Consider the following 24,974-nt stretch of genomic DNA (forward strand, 5'->3'; position numbering starts at 1 on the left):
ATGGAACATTTATGTTTGAATATACGAATATTTTGTTAGATGACAGGTCTTTATATTACATGGGAAAACATTACCTAATATTTATTACTATTGTCATATTATTATTATTGTGATTATTGTTGTTGCTCTGTGATTGACAATGTTTCGTTCGTTTTTATGAAAAACTGCACATTTTAAGACTTTGGAATTTTCAAGAGACGAACAAAGATCCAATCAAAATTAATAACAAAATTAAAACCTAAATATTTGGCTGAATATTTGAATCCAAAATGATCAGATCGTTGATAGTTTTTTTACTTTCATCAATAAAAATAATAAACATCTTATAGTCTACCCTGAGATCAAAGAACCCGCGCTTTTTTTGTTAATATAGTTTCTTATGGTATACGAATGTAGAGTGAAACCGCTGACTGTAATCCGTAAATAAGACTTCTATGAGAAATGTAATATTTTATCGCCTGGTCCACGTAACTGCTGATTTACAGTTAGTAAATAAAATATATAATTTACCCCAATGAATAGATAGACATATAGCTTACGTATGTTTAGCCTATATGTATGCATTGCATTACATTGGTTAAAAAAAGATATAAATAATTAACCAAAATCAATTATGCTATCTTTGTTTTATATAAATATTACAGAAACCGTAATAATTGCTATGAATAACAATCTTTAACCAAGTGTGAATGAACATTACTAATAACATTACTGTGGTGTATTGATTTGAAATTCTTGCACGCAAAAACCTGGTGTCTCGAGCACATCTAAATTATTGAGTTCTGGTTTTGAAAACCTTTTCTGAGCATCTTTCTTACGGTTCCCACGAGCTCTCCTTTTTCCATTTCTGGGGATCTAAAATTAGCTGACTAGTAAGTCAAAACAACATTCAAGCACAAAGAGTCAAACCGTGAAACAATTAAAAATATATATGCCGGAGACTTCAGAAATACGAAAACAATTCTGTTTGAGAAAACTAATAATTGAAAAGATGTAATTTCCTCGACGAATTTGTAAAACAAGACAACAATTACGTGGCAGTTTGCATCGCGGGGCGCTACCGTCTCAAAGTAAACCAAACTCAAATTTACTGAATCCACGTTCGATCAAAGATTCAACAATATATATATATTTTTAAATATGGGGTAACTAATGAGAAATGTCTGATATCATTTTTGTCCTAATTACGTCCCAGAAATGTAATTAAATAACGACTGAGGAAGCCCTACATTATACAAAGGTTTATGGCTAATTTATGCAGATCGACAGTGAAAGTCTCATCTAAAATCAATGATGACAATAACTAGAACAGTTTTAAAAACAAAGTATATAATAGGCTACTAAACCTATCTGGAGCAGTCACTGTGTATAAAAATATGAATGTATCTAAAGGATTTAAACTTCACCTAACAAAAGCTAAGAGCATAATCTCGAATCACTCAAATTTTAGTCGTTTTGTATAAGTTATGTCTGTGTTGAGGTGATAGTGCCTTTAGGTCATTGCTGATTACTCTGACTGGTCTTTGAGGAGTAAATGTGGAACTAGCATCGTCTAGTGGCCAGAAACAAACCTACACCTCTAATTACCGTGATTCCAGATGGAAGTTTTGAATTGTAGCCTATTGTATGGAGTGTGATAGTTTATGCTTATGTACAGGGTTGAGGTGAAGTGGAGGTGGTGGGAGATTCAAGTAATAAATGAATACAAAATTTTTACAGCTACTAAATTTACCCACAAACGGATAATCTGCAAAATTTACAAGGAAACTGAACTACCGTATTCTTGAAAGGTGACGATGATCAATCATATGGAAGAAAGAACACACATTTTGTTAACATAACGTTTACACATTTTACTAAATTATTTTTTTAAACGAACGTTATGATTTTATGAAGTTCCTGAGCATTTGCTCGACCCATATACAGTTTCTGATCAATTGTTTTCAGATAATATAAAGAGTAAATAATAAGTCAATAGTAGAGACAATCAGAAAAAAATATATATTCTCATTCTATTATGTTCGCTACAAAGTTTCTGTAATACATATTAATTCTGTGTGTAAAACAATAGGCTGATTGTGTTCAACCAACTGTACTATTTACATTAAACATTGCACTATTAAAGCAGATTTTATCCGTTAATATTCCACATTTATTCCTCATTAATAGTCTGTTACTACTACTACTATAGTATTAATAATAATAACAATAGTCTAATATTTATTCAAGTAGCCTATCCTATTCTCAGAACAGTAAAGACGTAAATGGTCTTTGCTTTCAGCGTATAACAAGACTACACAATTTATGAAAGATGAATAAACTGATGCATGTCGATTATTGCAAAGCCTATGTGCATTACTTCCGGGAATCGTTACATCAGATTTGCAATGATAATCTGCAGTCTGTGCATGCCACGTGACAGGCCTGAATTAAGGTATAACTTTGTCTGTTTCATTGCATATTGCATAATGGCAGTCACAAGTACAGACAGTAAGCCCTTTCATTAATATGTTGTTAAGCACTGTTATTTATAAAAGTCTGTCTTGCCAAATAAATATTTCATATTCAATAATATTTGATAATCTAAAATTCTGAAATAATTTGGCCTAATTAGGTCTCTAAATGCTCTCATAACGTGCAATATATTGATTTGGGAAATAGGAGTTAGTCCAATCGTAAAAGATCCGACATAAGTTGAAATGATTTTAAAAATGTGATTTCTAAAGTTACGCAGCAATCACAAACAATAAATTACAAAGGAAGCCATCACTAAAAATATAACCCCCCCCCCCCCCAACACACACGCACACTTATTCTAAATCTAAATCTTTAATTGGTTTCTTATTGTTATATTAGGCCTACGAAAACTAATCGTTATTTTATTAATATTGCTATATTATTAGAGGCAATGGTAGGTTACGTAAAAAAAATACGAAATAGAATTTGTTTAAAAAAAAAAAAGAAAAAAAAAAAAGAAACACGCCCCAAATAAATGTTAAGCCCATTTGTTTTTGTAAACGAAACACTTAATAGAAGGGGCACTACTTTAACTCAGAGGTCACGATTCCCCCCGTATTTTCTCATTCTAATGCTTGGACTGAAGACCATCTTGTCTGCATATTTCACAAGATTTTAGAACAAATTTCCGTAGTGGTAATATGCTATTATTATTATTATTATTATTATTATTATTATTATTATTATTATTATTAAAAGTGCAAAAAGTATCAGGAGAGGTTCTTATGGTGAAAAAACTGGATCGCCTTTTTTAAAGAACCTCTCCTGATACTTTTTGCACTTTTAATAACAATAACTATAACTATATACATATATATAACAGTATGTGTTCTGCAAATCATATAATTTTTCACGAGAACGTTTAGCACGGAAGAAGCCTACATCTGAAATAACTGAGTGGAACTAGGATGAAATGTTCTTTAAAAAAAAAAAAAAAAAAAAAAGCTTCTCAGCCAAGACTCCACAAAACACCCTTAAAAAGTAAAAAATAGCTACAGATTCTGCAGGTCCTCGCATTAGTGTTTACCTGTGATGAAATCCGCCTGACCTGAGACATTCACGCAGGGCTTTGGAAAGCACGCGCGAGTTGTTAAGCTTGAGCACTCTGCACTATGTCAATGGGCAAAAGTATTTGACAGTTGGAATGATCTGTAAATACTTCATTAGACTGTGTACGAGCCCCCCTTGTGCCTCATGGTCCAGTTCTGGTAAGATTTACAAATGATAACATAAACAGAGTAAAAAGAAATTGATCCCGCGTTTGAAAACGGAGGAGGGGCCCTTAAGAATGTGATCTGCCCCCTTAACATGAAAAACAGGGCGTCTGTTGGGCAAGATGAGATTTTGACCGACCACATAACTCGCACAGTGCTGTTAATGATTTTATTTTATTTTATTTTATTCATTTAATTTTAGTTCAGCTGATATGGAACCTCGTCAAGGGACGTCGCAGGTCTGAAGGTAAGAAGCACAGCACAATTATTAGAAAAGGCAAGGGGATATCAAGAGCTGTGCAATTTGAATGTTTTGTGAACCCTTGCTCAAAATGGATATATATATATATATATATATATATATATATATATATATATATATATATATATATATATATATATATATATATATATATATGTATGTATGTATGTATGTATGTATGAAGTAGAGCTTAAATAATGTTGCTTTTTTTTAAAGTACGATAAACGTCACGTGGGTACAAATATTTAAATTATGCATGTTTTGTAAAATAATATTAGCGAGTAATCATTGTTTCGAATTTTATAAACACTTTGATGCTGACGCCGTTTGTCATGCCACTAAACTAAACAGGGACTACAGATGAAAACTAAGCTGTATGGTATAAATCTGCCACATTTACATAATGGACACGTGCTCAATACATGTACATTCTCCCTTTAAAAATAAAATAAAAAACCATAAAGATAATAAATAAGTTAAAGAAAATTATTGTGAAATATATTTATTAAAATTACATTTAAACTGAAAAATTTACAAATTATATTAGTATAGCCAAAGCTTTTCAAGCAATAATCACATGTATGACCATCCTTATAATGAACTTTATTTTGCAGTTTTACTGACAAAATACATTTATTTATTTATTTGATTTTAAATTTATGTTGCAAAGGCTTAATCAATGCAACATTTTCTATGGTATACTTTGCTAATAGAGATATCCGTTTTGTATGAGTTTGTATGCGAATGAATGAATGAATGAATAAATTAATACATTTGAACAGCAACTTGTGCCTATAAAAATGTAATCAATATTTGAAGCAGCTTAAAACTGAACCCACCAAATTCTACCTGGTTTAGCCATGATCTTGTTTCACTGGCTAATCCTTTTCCCTCCCTGACAGTATCCTTTAAATCCTAACAATTCAACCTAAATCATCTTAAGACAAGTGGATCATTTCATCACTAGCAAAACCACAGGTAACAGGAGAACAGGCAAGCCAGTAGATGTCTAGACAAAGAATCAACATTTACATAGACACATTCACAACACTCAAGGAGAATGGGCTCTTATCAAAGGTTCGTCTCAGGGACTTAGGTGATGGAAAGGACGGATGGGAGTAGTTTACAGCTACTGGTGCTGATGCCATTTGTGTCGTCACCAATGCAGTAGGGACCAAAGTCCACTTTCTAATAGTGACCAGGACAATAAACAAATTCCTAAGAATGAGGCCCACAACCAATCAAACATCTCAAACACACCTTTGAGTACACAAAAATACACCGCTGCAGCAATCAGTAAAACCCATTTGTAAATTTGGGCTTTTCAATTAATGCAATGGTGAATGGTCCGAAAAACATTTAACCAGATATCCGTAGACAAGTTTCTGAACTGATAGATGTCAAATTAAATGATCTTACCCTTTTTACTCACCGCTTGTTCAAGCAGAATGTAAAGGAAGATGACTCTTCATCGGGACATCTGGTTTTTCGAACTCTCACAGCCTTCACTGACAGCAGTTTGGCGGAAGAACAGCCTAGTCAATCAGTGAAAGCAAGCGGCCTGCACAAGTTTGGTTTCACAACTGGGCGGAACTATGACACTAAGTGTGAATCATTTACTGCTACTCACCAATGAAGGACCGTGCCATTGCCAGCTATGTCTTTGATTGGCTTGTCGTCTGTCAAAGAGTCTGATTTACAGTTTGCTTTCAGTAGCAAACTGATGTTTTATTCTTGACGAACGTCAGTACAACTAAGGGTTAAGCCAAAGGAGGTTTAAACTCAGACAAACTGGGTTTTTTTTTTTTTTTTGTGGAACGCGACCGCCGTGTGAGCTGATGTGTTTGTTAAAGTAGGGAGGGTTATAGCAATAGAGTAGTGTTACACATCACTGATCCACCTTCTCAGTTCTGAATCGTGAAGTCTGAGTCCGTGAAGTTTCCCAAAGCTGGAATATATTTGTGTGTTTCTGATGCACTAAACCACTGAGTGAAAGGACAGAGAAAATACAAAGAAAGCGAGAGAGAGAGAGAGAGAGAGAGAGAGAAATGGGGACTGGAGCCAGGTCATATTACTCTTACTTATTAAAACCTCAATCAGGTCTGAGAGCTCTGGACTAGAGCAGTCTGTCAGACTCGGCTCAGAGCAGTACCACAGAATTTGATCCTCCTCTTTCTCTGTGACATGTTTGTAGGCTACATTTCAGTTCATTTACAATTATGACTCAGTGGCATGCACAAGAGACATGTTTTAATGCAAAGTATCACAGATTTGAAGAAAACAGCTACAGTATTTGGCTGCAAACCACACAGTATCCTTCATTTTGGATTACTCTAGAAAGTCTAAAATGGATATTTAGCATTAGTCAAGGTTTAGTTACTAAAGAGACCTTTCCCACCACTGTTCTAAAACAGTAATTTAATATTAAAAGTTGAAAAAGAATGTTTTAGTGTTTGCATCAAATTAACAAATAATGAGATTATATATCTATCTCTCTCTCTCTCTCTCTCTCTCTCTCTCTCTCTCTCTCTATATATATATATATATTAAAAACTAATAAAACAATAAATATAAAAACTTTCTTGTGTGTTTCTGTTTCTTTCCTCTTCATCTTTTTTGGGTCTCTTTGAAGCCATTCCTTTGATAACAATCTATGTAGTGTTGGGCAAGGGCTGTGAGGTCAGGGGTCGCACTGGTTCTGTGATCCTGTGTTTGTTATTGCTATGCTGCCCTTGGCCAGGTTAACACAGCGCCATCATCTCAGACATCTCACTGCGCGCTATGGAGGGGGAAGGTGGAGGTCACCCTCTTAAATGTGTTGATTGGACCTGGGGTGGCTAATCTAAAGTGGTGAAATGTTATCCCACTAAAGAGGGGGTAATGACATTTCAAAGCACACTTACCACCATTGCGCCCGCTTACCTTGTCAGAAAGACTGCTCGCCAAGTCTTTGCACTGTTGAACTGGATAAGGGACAGCTGGAGGGAGCTCTCACACTTCAGTGGCCAACTGTAGTACTGAAACTTTATTTGCATAATAATAATAATTCATATTATTATATTGTTATTATACACAAAGTTTTGATCTAAAAAACAATTCATTACCAATATAGGCAGATAATTATGTAATTATGTTATTTGTGCAGAGAAACCAATAATTGGCAGATAATTAAAATTGTTATATTATTTCTAAATAAATTAAGTGATATATCATTATAAATCACAGAATCATTTCAATGCTACAAGTGCATTTAGGCATCACCACAATTTCACGTACAGTAAGAAAAAAATTACTTTTCTTTCAAGAGTTGCTAAGATTATGTTTTAAAAAGTTATTAAATTACAGTATTTTTAAAGCTTTACATTAATTTACAAATCGTCTAGTAACCAATATTTATCCTCCAACAACAATGGCTACTCTTGTATGCCACTAACGGCAGCTGGATTGTTGATACACAATGCAAAAAGTGATTGACATTAACAGAGCAGTTTGAGTGAATGTACATTTACTTGCATCTAAAATATCAGACTTCTGTAACTAATGAGTTTACTTAGCGTGACATATTTATGACAAGAATGTCTCTGCCATGTTTCCTTTGAATCAAGGCACAGTTTAGGTCTGCTCAAATGATTATCAAAAGATGTTTAAATCTATTAAATCCTCTTTCATTGAGAGCTTACTCCGGCTCATGGGACCAGTCACCCTGGATTCCCACTCCTCTTCAGTAATACTAATGCAGAACACATTTAGGGCCACAGCGCTTAGACCCAGGCAGCGGTAAATTGGGCTAAGAGAGCTGGCGCAGCCACTTAATCAGCCGTTATTTATGGGGCTCAGTGGTTTAAATCAACAAGAGCAGGAACTGGGGCCAGGCCTTATGGGTTTATAACTGCTGTCAAAATAATCACATACAGATATATTCATCAGAGCAAACCAGATCAGTTTAACACCCTCCCCCCTGATGTTAACCCCCCACATTCTTGATTCTTTTCTCTTCTTTGGACCACGTGAGATAACTTCACTTCCTAGCAGTACCCTCTTGCCATGTATTGGCTTGGACAATCACAGCATACCAACAGTTCATTGGAGAAAAAGATGTTGGCAGGAATAAGCAGCAAGAGGAGGGAAGGTGGAGCCAGAGCCATATTTACAATGAATGGAATCTCTGAATGAGTAATACATGACCACTGGGTCTGCCTGGATTGTGAACAGAGGTATTTGGGGTATTGGACTGGTCTGACGCTGAAGAAATGAGAAAAGAAAGAATAAAGAAGAAACAAGACAATGGGATAAAAACTGCATGAGACTGAGATTCTGGGTGATCCTCATTCTTCATGTGCCATTAATTAACTTAATAGCCTCCAAGCTATTTACAGGATAAAAACTCTCAGATGAAGGGTGGGGTCCAACAGCAAGTAGATTAACGGTTATGCATACATCTTGATTTCAGTTCAGCACAATCTATGTCATAAAATGAATTGTATGAGTGATGGCACTGAAAAATAGCTTGGATTTTTATACTGACGTATTGTCAAAGGAAACTGTAATGGTTTCTTATGCAAGACATTCAGAATTAAGTATTTGGAAATGACAATAACTTCCAGCAAATGGCAAATATAATCTCAGAATGGCAATTAGGAATAGTCATTAGCATGAACCTTGCTTCAGTTTTTGGCCAGTGTTATGAAACTACAAGCATTTTGATAATCATATCTGACAAGTCACCTTCTTCATTTGTTCACTCACATATCTGGTGATCTATTTCCCCACTGTTACTGAAACGGTACCAAAACTGCACCTAGTTCAAAAAATGTGGTTTGACTAACAGTCAAATTTTTAAGGCTACTAAGTCAGCTGCAGTGTATTGTTTCAGATATTGCATGTGAAAATGTGTCAGAACCATTTATGGAGACAGTGTTCGTTAGTTACAATCAATGTAGCCACATACAGTTCATAAATAACACAACAACTCAAGTGACAAAGATGCTGTATGGTTGCTAAGTAGAGTCTGAAAAAAGACTGCATTATCACTTTAGTTTAGGGAACACATTCACTTTCACATTCACATTACATAGTTGCTTATTATTAGTTTGCATATTACAAGCATACTGGCTATTTACTAGTATTTATAAAGCACATATTGATGCCTTACTCAGCATGACCATATCCTAGATCCCTTATCCCCACCCAATATCTAAAAAGAACTACTGGAACAACTACCTTACTTAATATCAATAAGCAGTAAGGAAGTTTATTAAAGGAAAACACTTAGGAAATAGTTGTTACCAAAAAGTTTTACAAAATGTTCAAATTGGAAGCAAAGCAAAGTCAAAAGAAAACAATCCAGAGCTAGCCTGGGAAATTATAAGATATATTGACTTCACATTTTGATTCTATTTTTATGCTGGCTACACAACAGACAAAACATCATGTCCTCATAATCTGGAGTTGTTGTAAATAATTGCCTACTCGATAAACCGAGCTGGAACTTTTCCACATTCTAATTTGCACAGTGCAATTTTGGCATCTCTGAAGTGACTTACAAAAGAAGCCAGGGGTTTTAAACTGGAAAGCAAGAAATTGAAAAATCAAGTGGAAAGGTGATAGTGCAAATGACCCGTCGTGGGAAATGGTGTACCAGTTCCAGGGGTGAAAGGAGAAGAACAGCCAACACTATTTCAGCCTCTGTAGCACCTGGTTTCTCTCAGGAAGAGTGTGTGGGGAGAGGAGAAGGGAATGGTGGTGAGCTCAGGGGTCTTGTCAAGGACAAGGCCAAAGCCAAAGCTGTCTCTGCTTTGTGCAGCTCTAGGTGGAATCAGAGCTGCGTGGTGGCTTGTGTGTGCAGGCTTGGGGGTCTGGCTAGAAGCAGTGTTCAGGGCTGTCTAACTGATTGGGATTTAATTTGTTGGCCTGACTGCATGGAACTTTTTCCAGCCTCCACCCAAGGGAGTCTGATACAGGAGCCCTGGAGCACAGCGACTGACAGCCTGTGCAGCAGTAACCAATGAAATGATCTGGGAAAAGGGGCTGCGGAAAGGTGTGGAAGGGATCAATGAGCTATGACAAGACAAAAATACGACACTTTCTTTAGACCCATGAAATGGCGGTCCAAAAGCTTGCTCAATATCACATTTCTACTCATGCTAAATTCTATATTTAAAATTATGTCAAAAAGTAACATACTACTGTGTCATGTGTTGTGTCTTTCAAAGTGCTTCATAAACCTCAGCAACTGTACACATAATGTCTAGCTTTATTCAACAGAAAGAAGACACCTGGTTATCTGTACCAGGATCAGAGGCTTGAATGGAACCAAGCAAACAGCTGAAGGTCGGGTATCCCCGTCTTCATGCACCTTTATCTAATCTACACACTTGAGGATGAGCTGGACTTTGAATCCCAAACAGACAGCGTATATATAGCTTGCTTTGTTTGACTACAAAATAAAAGCCATTTGTGTCTGGTTTTCCTTACCGGCATTTTCTGCCGTTCTCTGCTTTTTCTGATTGCTTTAAAATACAGGTACCTGCACTGTTTAAATAATAATAATAATAATAATAATGAAAAGATATTATCTGTGATATATATATATATATATATATATATATATATATATGTAAAACATTTAAAATGGTCAGAAATGTAACAGGTATTAGAGGACAGCATTTTGTATCCTCTACAGGTGCCTGTATATAATTCAACCTTTAACTTAAAACATAAGCTTAAACTACATAACAAAAACTATTGCACAAAACACCCCAATGCACAAAAATGATAAAAAAGTAAACTATTTAAATATAACAAGAGATGCATGTTGCAGGATTATTCTTACTTACAAAAACAACAATTTACATTTTCCTATTGAGTTTTATACAGATTTAAACTTAAAAATTATTTGGTAAACCATACATTTATCAGTACTTTATAGCTAAATTTCATCAAATTCTATGTTTTCATGGTATCATTCTATCAGGTTTTCACTGTAATGATAAGGTAATATTAAGGTGAATCAGTTAACAAGTTTTTACTGAAGCATGTAAAAACATTTATATTTATTTATTTTATTTTATACACTTTTGGACACTGATTTGACTCATTCATTTATGAATAATAAAGTTTTAAAGCAATCCGTAACTGTAGCATGCTGCAGAAAATGCAAAATGCAAATGCAAGAAGTTATTGTAAGATTAAAATAGTTATATAATCACCTTTATGTGCAAGTTTTTTTCTCTTCTAGTTTAAGGTCAAGATACTGGTGTATACATGCACACACACACACACACACACACACACACACACACACACACACACACACACACACACACACACACACACACACACACACGTGCACTCTCAATCGGCCAGAGGAAGCTCTGTTCGTAGGTCCTGCCTGCCCAGCATCAGGCTAAGTGCTCTTGACAGCCAACCACACAGTTATTAACTGTGATCCGCCACCACAGGACCCGGGCACCCCGGCTGTGGGGAGGGTGTAGGATGGACTCCACACCCACACAAAGACTGCTTTCAGCGCTCTAGTCCTCAAGCATCTCTAATACACACTTACTGTACTTTCACATACATTTAGCCTTATTTAAAAAAAAAAATCCTGCTTACCTTGTGGGTGTTTTTGAAATTCAAAAGTGGGTAATTCCACCAACAATTCATGCAAGGGCAACCTAATCCCCTTACAAAAAAATACTGTGGCATACCACGGTACACTGATTGTATCAAATAGTATTATCAATGGTCATTTTTGTATACATTATGCATATAAACAAATAAATTTGTATATATTATTGCTGGTTGTGTACCCAGCAATTATTACCATATTCATGTACCATGGTAATTACAAATTACTTCAAAATCATGTCACTGGTGATAAAAGCTGAGGGAGGTTAAATTGGACAGAGTGCCTCACTCAGTTTCAGTTGAACGCAAACCATTATAGGATATTAGTACAACATGACTCTTTAAATATCTGTACAGTAGCCCATATGTGCCTGGAAGCAACAAATGCTCTGCTTAACCTTGGGTCAAATGCAGCCCTTTTAATCAAGACTGGTGGTCTGTGCACTGTTTGTGTCTCTGGCTTCACATGACTCTACCACCTCTTCCTGAGGATGTGGACGCCGAAGTCCAGTTTCAGCCCTCGCAGCATTGCATTAGCCTGTGAAATAGGGATGCAGTATATTTGAGACATTCTGAGGAGACCGTCCATAATGACAGTTGTCTATGTTTAGCTTTGAAAATATTTCAATAAACAGCATCTCGTCCTCACAAACAGACGGATTGAAAAACCCCAAGCCACTTTTTCCTGCCTGTGTTTCCCATAATTAGAGCCCACAACTCGCTGTTAAATAGTTGAGGCTTTTTGCCTTTGAATCGACAGTCTTTTATATAGTAACACAGCGTACACAGGCTTCCCGCACGTGGGACGGTGCTGGCCGTCCACAGCCGCCTTCAAATCAGCAGTGGGCTGAAGACAACTGACATGTATTATTCCATACAAGTGCTGCCGTTTGCTCACTCCATGCTTTTGGCCACAAAATAGCTGGATTTGTCCATCAAGTACTGCTATTTTGGATACCCCATTTATCCCCCACTATGCTTTTTCTAAATGCAGTTGGAGCACTAATAACCACAAGCAGCTAAACATTATAGAATTGTTATTCTCATAGCTGAACCCTTCGGAAAACATAATGTGGTCATTCTATTGCACGGCAATGTATAAGGTGGTAAAAATGGTGGAATTTCAGAACATTCCATAGGACTGATTGGTGCATTCACATACTGAAGAGTAAATGGTATGCCAAGGTACTAAAAAAATAAATTAAATATAATGATATTATCTTAATATGTGCAAAATTAACCAAATAAAAATATTAAATTATTAAGGAGATGTTCAGCAAAGTCAGAGTAAGTGGAAGTGCTTTGACCCAGCACTGCCAGGAAGCCTTTCTAATTGTGCCATTAATAAATATAGATAGATCGATAGATAGATAGATAGATAGATAGATAGATAGATAGATAGATAGATAGATAGAGCAAACTTAGGGTAAGCAGGTGGCTTTGACCCAGCACAGCTAGGAAGTCTCTGCAATTATGCCATTAAAATCTACAGCCTGACTGGATTGTTTTGAACCTCAAGGATCGGCTCAGAAAGTGTTCCCAAAAGCAATGTGTTCAGGCTTGTTCCCAGACCTCATCTCAGTGGCACACATCCCAACCATGAGTGACAGATGGTTCCTGCATTACCATTGGAAAGAGAACACTGCCCTCATGAGGAAACTATTGTGCTTATGTGTCTATCATTAAAATGTTAGGACAGATTAAATCAAGCATTCGATTATTAATTAAGCAATTAATAAAGTTCGTCCAAACCTGTGTATCTGCATGTCTTCCGTGTAACACAGGAGGAATTCTATTGACTGTGATGGTCGCTGTTTTCATTGCAGTGAATGAGGATGAGACTTTCAAGCTTTAAAAATAGGCTAGTCCAATTTCATATGTCATTATTCACCTATAAATCTTGCCCTGCAATGGGTTGTGACTGGATCATTCCGAATCGTATCAGTCAGATTCGTGTATGGTATGATTTGTGATTTGTTTGTAGGTACAGAACACGACTGTCAACCCTGTGGTGGACCGCCAGTAGAAACTCGCCCGCCTTCAGCATTAATACCAGTGTGGGAGTTCAAAACATACAAATATACCATACATACAGTGTGAGCCATAAACCAAAAGGAACAATTCAAATCTATTCTGGAGGCCATTTAGGAGGGGAAACTGATGAAGAGCGGTAGAAGTCTTGGCTGAGAATGATTTGAAAGGAAACCTAAAGCAGGGTAAACTGGGTGAATGGAGAGGTTTGTGGCTTGGAGTTGTGGGGTTAAGGGAATGAATCTCCAGAGCAGATGCTAAGGGAGACCCCCCATGTACTCCACGCAGGCACATTTTATCCTGCTTACAAGACCCTCAAATAAACTCATTTCATCACTTTAATTACAAATGCTGTAACACTTATTTACACATTTGGTTTGACTGTCCTTTACATTCAGACGGATTCTCTTTATCCTTGTTACTCCGTCTAACAAACATGCGTAGAGTGTTCACACACAGCCTCACAGATACACAGAGGGAAATTCACAACATGTAAAACCACACTGTAAAACAGTCATACAAACAGATGCCTCTAACAGTTCCAGGCTCCACCCTGACAGACGACCTCCCCCAGAAGGGCGACCACCCGTCCTCTCATCCTGGACACTCAGAGCGGGGCTCAGGCCTGACTCAGCACAATGGTACCTCCACCTCAGCTCATCGGCCTCCATCACAGTTTAAGTAAAACCACAAGCAGTGTATTCAGAGGTCATAACCAAGATGGAAACGGATGAACTGTGTCAGACAAGCAGACACTCTTTGCCTTCAACTCTGAATGACACCACACACTGTATTATCAGCAAACATGACAGTGATTAGCAAACACACACACACACACACACACACACACACAAAATCAATCTCCATATGGGGTGTTCAGTATATGGAGCTTATTCCTTACCAAAAGGTCACATGCACACAAGGCATTCACAAGCAGAATAGGTCTTATGAAACTGGGTGGGATTCCACCACATGATTAAAGAAAGCAAATGCCTTTGATCTGTAATGAGCTGTAATTAATGCATCCTATAATGTGGGCATTAATAACTCTGTTCTAAATATGTTAAGAGTTCTGAGAAACAAATGTGGGTTTGCCTTACTTTTAAGGTCATAACACTTTATAATTTATAAATAAAATATTATACATATTATTTTTTCTATACAAAGAATATTTATATTTAAATATCCCCACACGCATACACTGTATCATATGACATTATGAAATTTAAACATTCTATATAATATATACTATATAATATAATGTAATACTTATAAAAGTAATACACAAACTTCTAGTCTGAAGAAACTTTAAAAGAGCACTAATGCTGAAGATCATCTATTATTTGCTGCCCTCTAGTGGACAAGTATTTTACCGCCTAACTAACCGCTGCTAAAACTACACCAAACAGCCACTGAAAATTCAGAGTTCAGAATTTTCGTAACCATTGAAGTTTAAAGAAATACATTAAGAAGTTGTGAAGCCACATGTCAGAAATCTTCTAGAGTAAACAAATACATCTGTTTATATCAAACCTGTTAACCATAATTAGAAACTTTTAATTTTCATTTGAAAATGACAAATGATATTTCCTTCACTTGTGCACAAGTAATCCTAAGAAGTTGTTCTTTTTGTTCTTTCTGGTACAGTCCACAAATGAGCAAAGGATAGTTACTAACTAGGAAGAGACCCAATGGGCTGAACATCAGGAGGGGTTGTGAAAGAAACAAGAACATGAGTCTGTCACATAAAAAATTCACAGGAAAGTGTTGAACTGTACAGTTTAAGAGGTCTACTGTTTGAACTTCAAAACCCAAGTAAATGCCTCAAAGGAAACAGATATGTAGCCTGATGGCAACACACAAACCAAACATGATTCTGTTCTTTTAAACAAGCAGACCAAAAACTGAAGAGCCCAAGCTGAGAAAGGGTCAATGAACTTACATTCATGTAATGGTTTCTTTCCTAAAGGATCTGAAGAAAATAATCTTGATGACATATAATGCTGAAGAAGGTATTTAAATAGTCCTCTGGTTGAAAGTTTCAGTCCTCTTTCTGTTTTCTGGCACTAAACAATATGCTGATCCAGGAGTGTATGTTGTTTACTGGTCATAGCAGAAAGTTAGCATCCAAACACATAACTGATGAAAAATGTCTTGTACTACTTACTCCGAGTATGACAACAGGGACAATATAAGGAAAACTTGTCATTTGGACAGAAACATGTTGAGTCAAAAAAAAAAAAAAAACCTTTCCATGAGAAACCGAGGCCTTTAAAAATGTAAATGAAAGAAAATAATAATAAAACAAATGATAAAAACATATTCAGCCCTTCCTGAGAACAATCAGAAAAAAATAAATACAACCCATTGCTTGTTCCTCAGTGTGCATTGTGTGTGAAGGGCAGACAGGGACAGGGCAATCAGTCCTAAATTACTTGGCTGATTTGTCAGTATCCCTGCAGTCCGTTATAAATCGTCTGAGATGGTGCCTGTTTCAGAAGTTGCCTTATACCTAAGGAAAAATAAATTGTTGCATTTATTAACACACAAATGCACAACAATATACAGAAAGTCAACAGTAGTCACACAGAAGAGGGAGCATCTGTCCACTAAGAAAAGCCATATTCCCCAAATGTTCTCTTACCATCTTTCTGCTGGTCATCAAGCTGCTCCTTGGGGAAGTCTACATCAAAGGTGACTATGAGTGATCCACGGATATTATTGTTGTCAAAATTTGGTAAGCCCTCACCCTTCTTCCAAATACGAGCTCCTGGCTTAGTGATTTTATCTCTGACAATGTGCACCTACAAGACAACAACAAGTCTGTGTGAGTTTATGATGAGTCTTTTTTTATACAGCAAATACTTCAACATATGGCAACAGGAAGATATTAAGAAACCACAAAAATATATGAATAAATTCATTAAAACTCTGAATTATGATACACTATTAAGTCACAGGTTTTAGATGCACATGTGAAGTGAAATGAAATAGAAATATATATATATATATATATATATATATATATATATATATATATATATATATAACAAAAATTAAACTAAATATACCTTGTGACCATCTAAATGAGTGATGTCCATCTCAAAACCGACCAGAGCCTCCACCAGAGAGATGGTGACGTTTGTATAAAGGTCGTCACCTCTGCGCTCAAACACCGGATGCCTGGACAAGAAGATACATTTACAAGCGATGAACTGGAAACAGTTCATAAATTCTCACTCTTTAAGACAGAGAAAAAATAGAGGTACATACATTAACCTACATTAGAATATACATTAAGAAAAAAAGTTCAATTCACTGTTCTAATTGCTATAATTTACTTACTTTAAAACTTTTATGCGGAAACGCAGATCTCCAGGCTCACCATCAATGTGAGGTTCACCTGCAGTCAGTTAACCAACAGATATGTTGCATTCTATAAATAATGTGTTGCATCACCTAGCTAAATCATAAATATATATATATATATATATATTACTGCATTGAGTTATGCATATAATTATTTTCTATACCTTCCCCAATGAAAGGGTATTCCATCTCATCTCTCACACCCTGCTCGATCTCCACTTCTAGTGTTCTCTCTTCATTCACAAGCCTGGAAACAATGATACAGTCTTTAACAGAAGACCATAGTATGTCCTAGAGAGTCAAAGTGAGAGCGAACACTAGGCAAGCTTACTTGATATTGGGGCATTCATCACAGACCACTTCTTGTGTCATCTGGAAGCGACCTGGTCCTAGCTGCGTGGTTCTCATTTCCTGCCGGCAATTGCATTTTCGTTTGCCTGGGGCTTCTTTTGCTACAGGTTTGTTTCGCACCACCTGCATGGTGAAGAAGAGAGGAAACAGAAGGACAGGAAAAAGGAAAGGAGAGTGTCCATATCCATGTGACTATGCATATACACTGCCAGAAAAAAGCCAATGGAAGTACACAAAGAGTCTGAATACTACAGTAAATCAGGAAGGAAATTGAGAGGCAGCAAGAACAAAAAAGAAGCTCACCTCTACAAAATTCCCTGAATACACCTCTTCTAGGGTTACTTCAAGATCCAGTACTATGTCATTACCCCTCGGAATATCTCGGCTAGCTGGCTGCCTATTTCCACCGAACATGAATCCAAAGTCGCCAAAGAAACTTGAGAAAAAAAAAAAAACATACATTTGAATATCAATGCAGTCAAATACTGTAAGAATGCGCAGTGACCGTATCAACAGTTTTGTTTCAAATGGGCATGCATCTCAAATGAGTATACCAACTACGCATCAGACATTTGCAAATCTTTACTAAAATCATACATTCATGGGAAATTTCAGTGGTTAACTGTTGAAGAAAACTCTTAAGCTGAGGTTCATTTACCTGGAGAAAATATCACCATGTGAACTTTGATGGCCTTCTTTTAACCCTTCCTCTCCATATGCATCATACTGTTTCCTTTTCTCCTCATCGGAGAGCACCTGTGATTAAAAAGAACCTTCAGAAAATAGTCTTTTCACCCTTAAAAACACAGTGAACTCTTAAGGGGCAATATTTGCACGCTGAAGTTATTTTCAGGGGGAAATTTCTGTTCAACACAAAACACACAGGTTAATATTGTGTCTAAAGCCATTATTAGATGTTATGAAATCTACAAAGATACAAAAAAATAAAAAAAAATAAAAAAAAAATAAAAGGCATTTTTGGCGCTTCGTTTATCATTTTTAGCAGACTTGATTAATTTATAATTTTTAAATTATGCAAATAAATAAATAAAACTGAGAAAAATCTAGGATTATATATTGAAATATGAAAATGAATTTAAATCAAATTTTTATCATTTTAATGTAATATATTAAATATTTATTTATATATTAAAGCTATACATACAGCTCCATTACAACATTGTTAATATTATAATGGAGCCAACCACTGACTATTTGCCATTAAAAATAAAATCATTTATTATGCAATAAGAATTCCATTTTGTACACATCAATACAAGCTACACCAGAGGTTCACGTCATAAATATCCTGCATAAAAAAATAAACAGATGTTTCAGCCAATCAAAGGCGGCCACACATCTCTTCCAACCAATCAAATCGCTCCATCGGTTCGTTTCTAACAACAACGCTCGTGCCGGTCAGATTTACTTGCTTTTTACCATTCTGTTAATGTTTTGTGCAAAAATATATGACAAATCTGTAAAGCAATGCTTTAGTGACACAAAACATCGCCAATTTAGATATTTGTTACGCATAATATTCGCATAATGGACGCATAATTGACACTAAGTCAGGTCATTCCCTAATGCATTATTATAAAGACATTATCTTTGTTCAACACATGAAGCATACAGCGAAAACGACAAAGATCCCACTTGAAAGGAGTTGATAAAGCATGAACAATCATACCTCGTAAGCAGCTCCGAGGTCGGCAAATTTGTCTTGGGCATTTGGGTCATCTTGGTTTCTATCCGGATGAAGCTGCAATGCCAACTTTCTGTAGGCTTTCTTAATATCTTTAATTGATGCAGTTTTACTAACTCCCAGTATTTTGTAGAAATCTCTCCTGAAAATACACGTTACTTTAGAACTTTTCATTCGTATACCAGTTCATTCATTCAAACTAATTAGGCATATAAACCGATATATTGATACTGACATATAATTATTTAATCCATATCCATTATTTTCGAGTTATAAATTAACGCATGAGAGTATAATAAATAAGAGAGGTGATATTAATTATTGTATGGCGAGCTTCATCGGCATGATACATGGACAGTGGCGTAGACCAATCACAGTGAAACATGTGTACCAGCCAGTTTAAAATGCACTAAACATTAAACCCTGAAACTAACACGACATGCACTTACCCAGCCAGCACTGTCAATATCACATAAAAAAGGAGAAAACAAACACTCGACAATTTCATTCCTCTAACAGCCATGGGTCCTTCTTTCTTTCAGAAGTCCAGTAAAATACACCGGCTTTCTGCGATGTCTATCAAAAAGCCTCTTCCTGCTCTGTCACAAGTCCCGCCTCATTTTAAAAAAGGAAGTGTTATAAAAGTACAAACAAAGTCTCATTTCATAATAACCCATATTATATTATATTATATTATATTATATTATATTATATTATATTATATTATATTATATTATATTATATTATATTATACATCTTTTTTCTTAAATGTATGTATGTATATATATATATATATTTTTTTTATTATTATTATTATTATTATTATTTTTTTTCACCAACTGCTACTTTTATTTTGTTCTTATACATGGACAGATAAACATTGTAGTTACTTCCGGAACGAAATGGCATCTTTGGATAGGGTGAAGGTGTTGGTTTTGGGAGATTCCGGTAATACGATTTATCTAAAATATAAATCGACCTTGTTTTTCTGTAACCTCCTCAAAATATATTGTGAATGTAAAATTAATTTAAACTAGCGTAATGTCTAATATTCGACTCGAGCTAGAAGTATTAGCCTGCCACATTTGCTAATACATTGGAGAATATTAAACATGAGAAACAACACTTCTTCTCTTTTTCTTTTTTTTTTATGAATACTTCATTAGTATTCCTGTTGTGATCATTGTGAATTTATGTTTGTTTACAGGAGTAGGGAAGTCCTCTCTTGTACATTTACTCTGCCAGAATCAAGTTTTGGGAAATCCGTCATGGACTGTGGGCTGCTCAGTGGACGTCAGGGTACAGTGACAATTCGCAGTGATTATTATTAACCTGCTATGTTATTATCATAAACCTATATAGCAGTCATTGTCTTGCTTTTTATCACAGGTTCATGACTATAGAGAAGGCACTCCAGAAGAGAAGACATACTACATTGAACTCTGGGATGTTGGGGGATCTGTTGGCAGTGCCAGCAGTGTTAAGAGCACCAGAGCTGTGTTTTACAATTCTGTAAATGGTTAAGTATCAGACACAGCATTAAAGTTGTTCTCACATGTATAGAATGTTAAAAAAAAGCATGCTGGGATATTTATAAGGTCTCTACTTTAATGCTAAATCATTTCTCTTTTATTTCCCTTCTAGGCATTATTTTAGTTCATGATTTGACCAATAAGAAGTCATCTCAGAATCTGTACCCCTGGTCACTGGACGCACTAAGCAAAGACTCCTCTCCAACTGGCATCATTGTATCAAATGGGTGAGTCAAGGTTACCTTTATATATTTGAATACAGTGAGAGAAAACTTTATTTTGTATATTAGGTCCTAGATCTGTTAAAATGAAATAATTCTGATGTTTTGCACTTGCAGGGATTATGACAGAGAACAGTTTGCAGAGAACTCAGTTCCCCTTCTGCTAATTGGCACCAAATTTGATCAGATCCCGGAAAACAAGCGGAATGACGTCCTGACCCGCACTGCCTTTATATCTGAAGACTTTAATGCGGAAGAGATTAATTTGGTGTGTGCTTTTCAGTGCTGTTGTAATGTCTCAACCCAAACTAGAATGATATTAAGCAAAAAACTTGTTTCAATTTGTTCTATTAAATCTCCTTTGGGGATTACGCACTTATGAATTCTGAGCTTTTTCCTGCTTTGATTCTCAGGATTGTACAAATCCACGATATCTTGCTGCTGGATCATCAAATGCTGTTAAATTGAGCCGGTTCTTTGACAAGGTAGAGACTTCAGTGAAACTAAAATGTGTATTTCCACTCTGATCCTAAATGATTCTCTGTACTAGTGTAAATGTCTGATATACTGTATCTCTATGCAGTGTATTAACATATATACATTTTGTGAAAATTTTTATTTTGTCTCTTTAGGTAATAGAGAAGAGATACTTCACAAGAGACCCTAGCCAGGTGAGACTGTGTAATTACTCTTTTTGTATGTGACCACATTTGTGTACAAATTACTGTAATACAATTACTTATTTAATAATATTTTTTTCCTCCTTAGATGCAGAGTTTCACCGACAGGAGGCGCTTTAATTTCAAAAGTCTGCACAATGATTGAATGTGGGTATAGAACAAGCATATGAAGAATCTTCTGTCATCATGTTCCTTTGCACAGACCTATCAGTTGGAGGGCTGTTTTAGATTTTTTTTTTTTACATTAACATCAGCTTAAGATGACAGAAGGATTCATGTGAATTGTGTGAAACATCACCTGTATTCTGATATTTGCATTTTCATACTTAATGGGAAAATGCCCCTTCTCTTCCCTTGTCATTTTTGTTTACATTTTGTACAGGTTATTTTCATGTGTTGATTTTTTTTTTTCTTTGTAAGTGAAAGTTAATGTAAAAAGTTTCTCTGTTTATAGTATAATTTCAGAAGATTTAGCTTTTTTTTTATTAAAAGAACCAGTTCTGCTTAATCTTTCGTATTAGTTACCAGTTATCTGAAAGAAGAAATTAATATTATCACAGATCTTTATTTTTTAAATCTTTCTAAATTATGAATGATTCACAATTCTTTGCTATATTAGCAAGTTAATGATGATATTTTATTAATAGTTAATATTGTGCATGTACAAAACTATTTATTTGAGACATCAACAATAAAGATCCATTTGAACAAACTGTTTGGCTCTTCTTTTTCCACTTCATTATACATATATTCATGTATTTCTGAACCGAAGCACCGCTACTACAAGAATCTATTCTGAGGTGAGCAGCAGTTTGCAAGTGACTTCCTGCGGCACACTTGATCCATTTCCATAGTTACATTATAGCTTCTTTTTTTTATTCGTTAATAATGTAAAAATTTAATTTCTGGAAATCTAAAACATAGTCAGAATATTTTTAAAAAGCAAATGGTGATATATTTTATTTCATGTTAATAAATTATCAACCTCAAAATACTTTGGTATGATTCAGAGATCTAGCATCTAAGAAAGCATAAGATGCATTTTACTTCCTATTAGCCCCAACTCTAATGATCTCTGACATTTAGAGCTCTGGTCATTGCCCGAATAGGATTTGAATTCATGTGTTTCAAATACTGGAAATATTCTATATTTACAAGTGTAGGTGGTTGTCACTGAAAGGATCTACTTTTGATAAGACAGACCGTATATAATAGAAATATGGACGCCTTAATAAATTTCTCCGCTTTGGCTCTAATACACCTCCCCCCTAGTTTTCATATCACTCACCATAGGCTTGCACACAAACTGGGGGAATTTACACAAAGGGGACTTTTCAAAACAACAACACTCAGGAAGCAAGGGGTTTTGGCAGGAACAGACTAATTACACAAGTATCAAGCAACACCAGCCCCTGCACAGTTCAAATATCCATTATTTAAAACAAAATGTGTGAAATATAGTTGTTGTGTTCTGCCAGTTTAAAAGACCAATGAGTGTGTGAGTGTGAAGTATGCAAAAATGCAGTCAGGCTTCATGGTTTCATTGTTGAATTGACTCGCTTTTCCTTACATATTAAGATTGATCTGATTGCCTCTTGCAGCTTTTATGGCACATATATGGAACATATATGTAAGAATACATTATATTCTAAGCAATTATTAATACATTAGTTTAATTTGTAATTTACATGTGGTCTTCTATGGTTTAATTAATATTTTAGTGAATGTTATTTCTAGTGATTTCATGGTCATTTAATTAACACTTAATGGAATTCAAGTCTTGTCACCTGTTCATTAAAAAATTCAAACAGGCTGAAAAATACATTTGGCTTTTGACAGTTGCAGCAGGGAAAACAAATCTTAAAAGTCTAAAAGAGAAAAACATTTAATTTAAAAATTCATTCATTCATTTTCATTTTAAATGATGTTTTATTAACAAAGTTCGGGAGAAGTACGAGCAGATAATTAACACAGGTGGAGAGCACTCAGCAATCAATGTTAACAGGTGTATATATACAGCAGTCTCACCTCAATTCATTTGACAGTCTCGCAGCAGTTAGTAGCTTTTGGTTCCAGCTCTGCCATTATGTCACAATCGAGCTCTTCATCTGATGAGAACGGAAACACCACCAAGGATGCACTTTCACATTCCGCCGGTCCCACGACCATCCCTCCAACGCCGGACGTCGCACCTGAGCCCCAGGCTTCTTCACGCGGCCGTACACCGGCCCGAACAGCCCTACGCTCACCAAGACGCCGAGGCCAGTCTTCACCGCCCCCGGCAAGGCTTCCACCTTCTTCCCCGGCCTCCTCCTACCGCTCGACCGTCCCAACGATCCCACCTATCGGGAAGTGGACCGTAGCTGGATTGAGAGAAGCGCTCGGCAACTCAGACATACAGGCTTCGCGAAAAATGAACAAAGCGGAGCTGTATGATCTGTACGTTTCCCTACAGTCGACTCCAAAGATGACCCACAGGCAGAGCAAAGCCCGCAGGGCCCAAAATTCGCCTGCCCAACTACCACCGTCGTGTTCCCGCACAGGATCTGGCTCGCTTCACCCATCGAGCTGCAGAAACAGGTCTTCAGCGAGCCTAGGCCGCGCCCCAGATTCCGCCATGGCAGGTCCACACCCACCTCCCGATGAGGCCCAGCCCTCCACCACGGTTTCTGCTGCCGTAGTGCCGCATGCAGCTGGGCCCAGCGGCCCCCCCACAGCCACTCAGTTTCATACTCCTGCTGTACATAACCCTTTTTCTTTTCAGTGGCCTACAGCCCCCGTTGGAGACACTAGCGCGAGGCCATCGCTGCTAGTAGCACAGACCCAAGGATACCAACAAGTCTACCCACCAGGTTATAACCCCGCCCACTTTCAGTGGCCTGCGGCTCCAGTAGCTCAAACAAGCGCAGGCCCGCCTCCGCTTGCAGTTCAAGCCCACACTTCAAATTATAATCCTCCCTGTTCGTCATACCCTCCAACTAACTTTCCTTTTCAAACCACAGCGGGTCATCTAAGCGTGAGGCCGCCGCCAACATTCGCAGCCCCGGATTATACCCTTCCTAGCTCTCTCATACAAACTAAATCACCTTATTCTCTCTTCACAGCGACTCCGATGCCTGTTCCATCCAACGCAGTCGTCATGGAACCACCACAGGTATCCCAAAGCATCCGCGCACAGTTCCTATCAGATGCGGATATAGACCTTTTCTCTCTTCTCCCTCTACTCCCCGCAGCAGAACCAGACCGCCGTATAGATTACGGTGATTTTTCAGTTACCCTAAAAAATACAAAGACTCATTCATCTCGCGTTCTTTCATTTCCTGAATTTGCAATTGCTTTTTCTCGTTTCACTGAAATCATCTGTTCAGCTTTCCCCCACAGGCGGCGCGAACTGAATGATTATCAAGCAATCATAGCGGAGCTCACGCTGTCCTATGGGGGTGGGCACTTCTACACGTACCAT

At 36.6% G+C, this 24,974-nt stretch overlaps 3 protein-coding genes across 4 annotated transcripts in view; 1 reads left to right on the plus strand and 2 right to left on the minus strand.

Moving 5' to 3' along the window:
- The window catches only part of satb2 (SATB homeobox 2), a 52,186-nt gene extending 45,682 nt beyond the window's left edge, over positions 1-6,504 (minus strand). Inside the window, exon 1 of one of the 2 annotated variants that reach the window (XM_052606291.1) lies at positions 5,426-6,504. The gene's annotated coding sequence lies outside the window, so the exon portion shown is untranslated. Of the gene's footprint in view, positions 1-5,412 lie in introns of both variants that reach the window. The other variant, XM_052606292.1, reaches the window with a different exon arrangement.
- Positions 6,505-15,189: 8,685 nt separating this feature from the next.
- Positions 15,190-19,688, minus strand: LOC128019928 (dnaJ homolog subfamily B member 11). Its single transcript, XM_052606296.1, has 10 exons — positions 19,528-19,688; positions 19,064-19,220; positions 18,032-18,129; positions 17,677-17,809; positions 17,354-17,496; positions 17,187-17,269; positions 16,999-17,056; positions 16,725-16,836; positions 16,298-16,457; positions 15,190-16,165 (listed from the first exon to the last, which is right to left on the minus strand). Exons 1-10 carry the CDS (start codon positions 19,599-19,601, stop codon positions 16,101-16,103), a joined length of 1,083 nt encoding a protein of 360 aa, XP_052462256.1. The 5' UTR covers positions 19,602-19,688; the 3' UTR covers positions 15,190-16,100.
- A 269-nt stretch (positions 19,689-19,957) lies between these two features.
- rabl3 (RAB, member of RAS oncogene family-like 3) lies at positions 19,958-21,753 on the plus strand. Its single transcript, XM_052606307.1, has 8 exons — positions 19,958-20,026; positions 20,286-20,377; positions 20,468-20,597; positions 20,723-20,837; positions 20,949-21,099; positions 21,245-21,316; positions 21,464-21,502; positions 21,600-21,753. Exons 1-8 carry the CDS (start codon positions 19,981-19,983, stop codon positions 21,654-21,656), a joined length of 702 nt encoding a protein of 233 aa, XP_052462267.1. The 5' UTR covers positions 19,958-19,980; the 3' UTR covers positions 21,657-21,753.
- The last annotated feature ends 3,221 nt before the right edge of the window (positions 21,754-24,974 follow it).

Source organism: Carassius gibelio, chromosome A9 (assembly GCF_023724105.1).
Source record: "Carassius gibelio isolate Cgi1373 ecotype wild population from Czech Republic chromosome A9, carGib1.2-hapl.c, whole genome shotgun sequence".
Taxonomy (NCBI): domain Eukaryota; kingdom Metazoa; phylum Chordata; class Actinopteri; order Cypriniformes; family Cyprinidae; genus Carassius; species Carassius gibelio.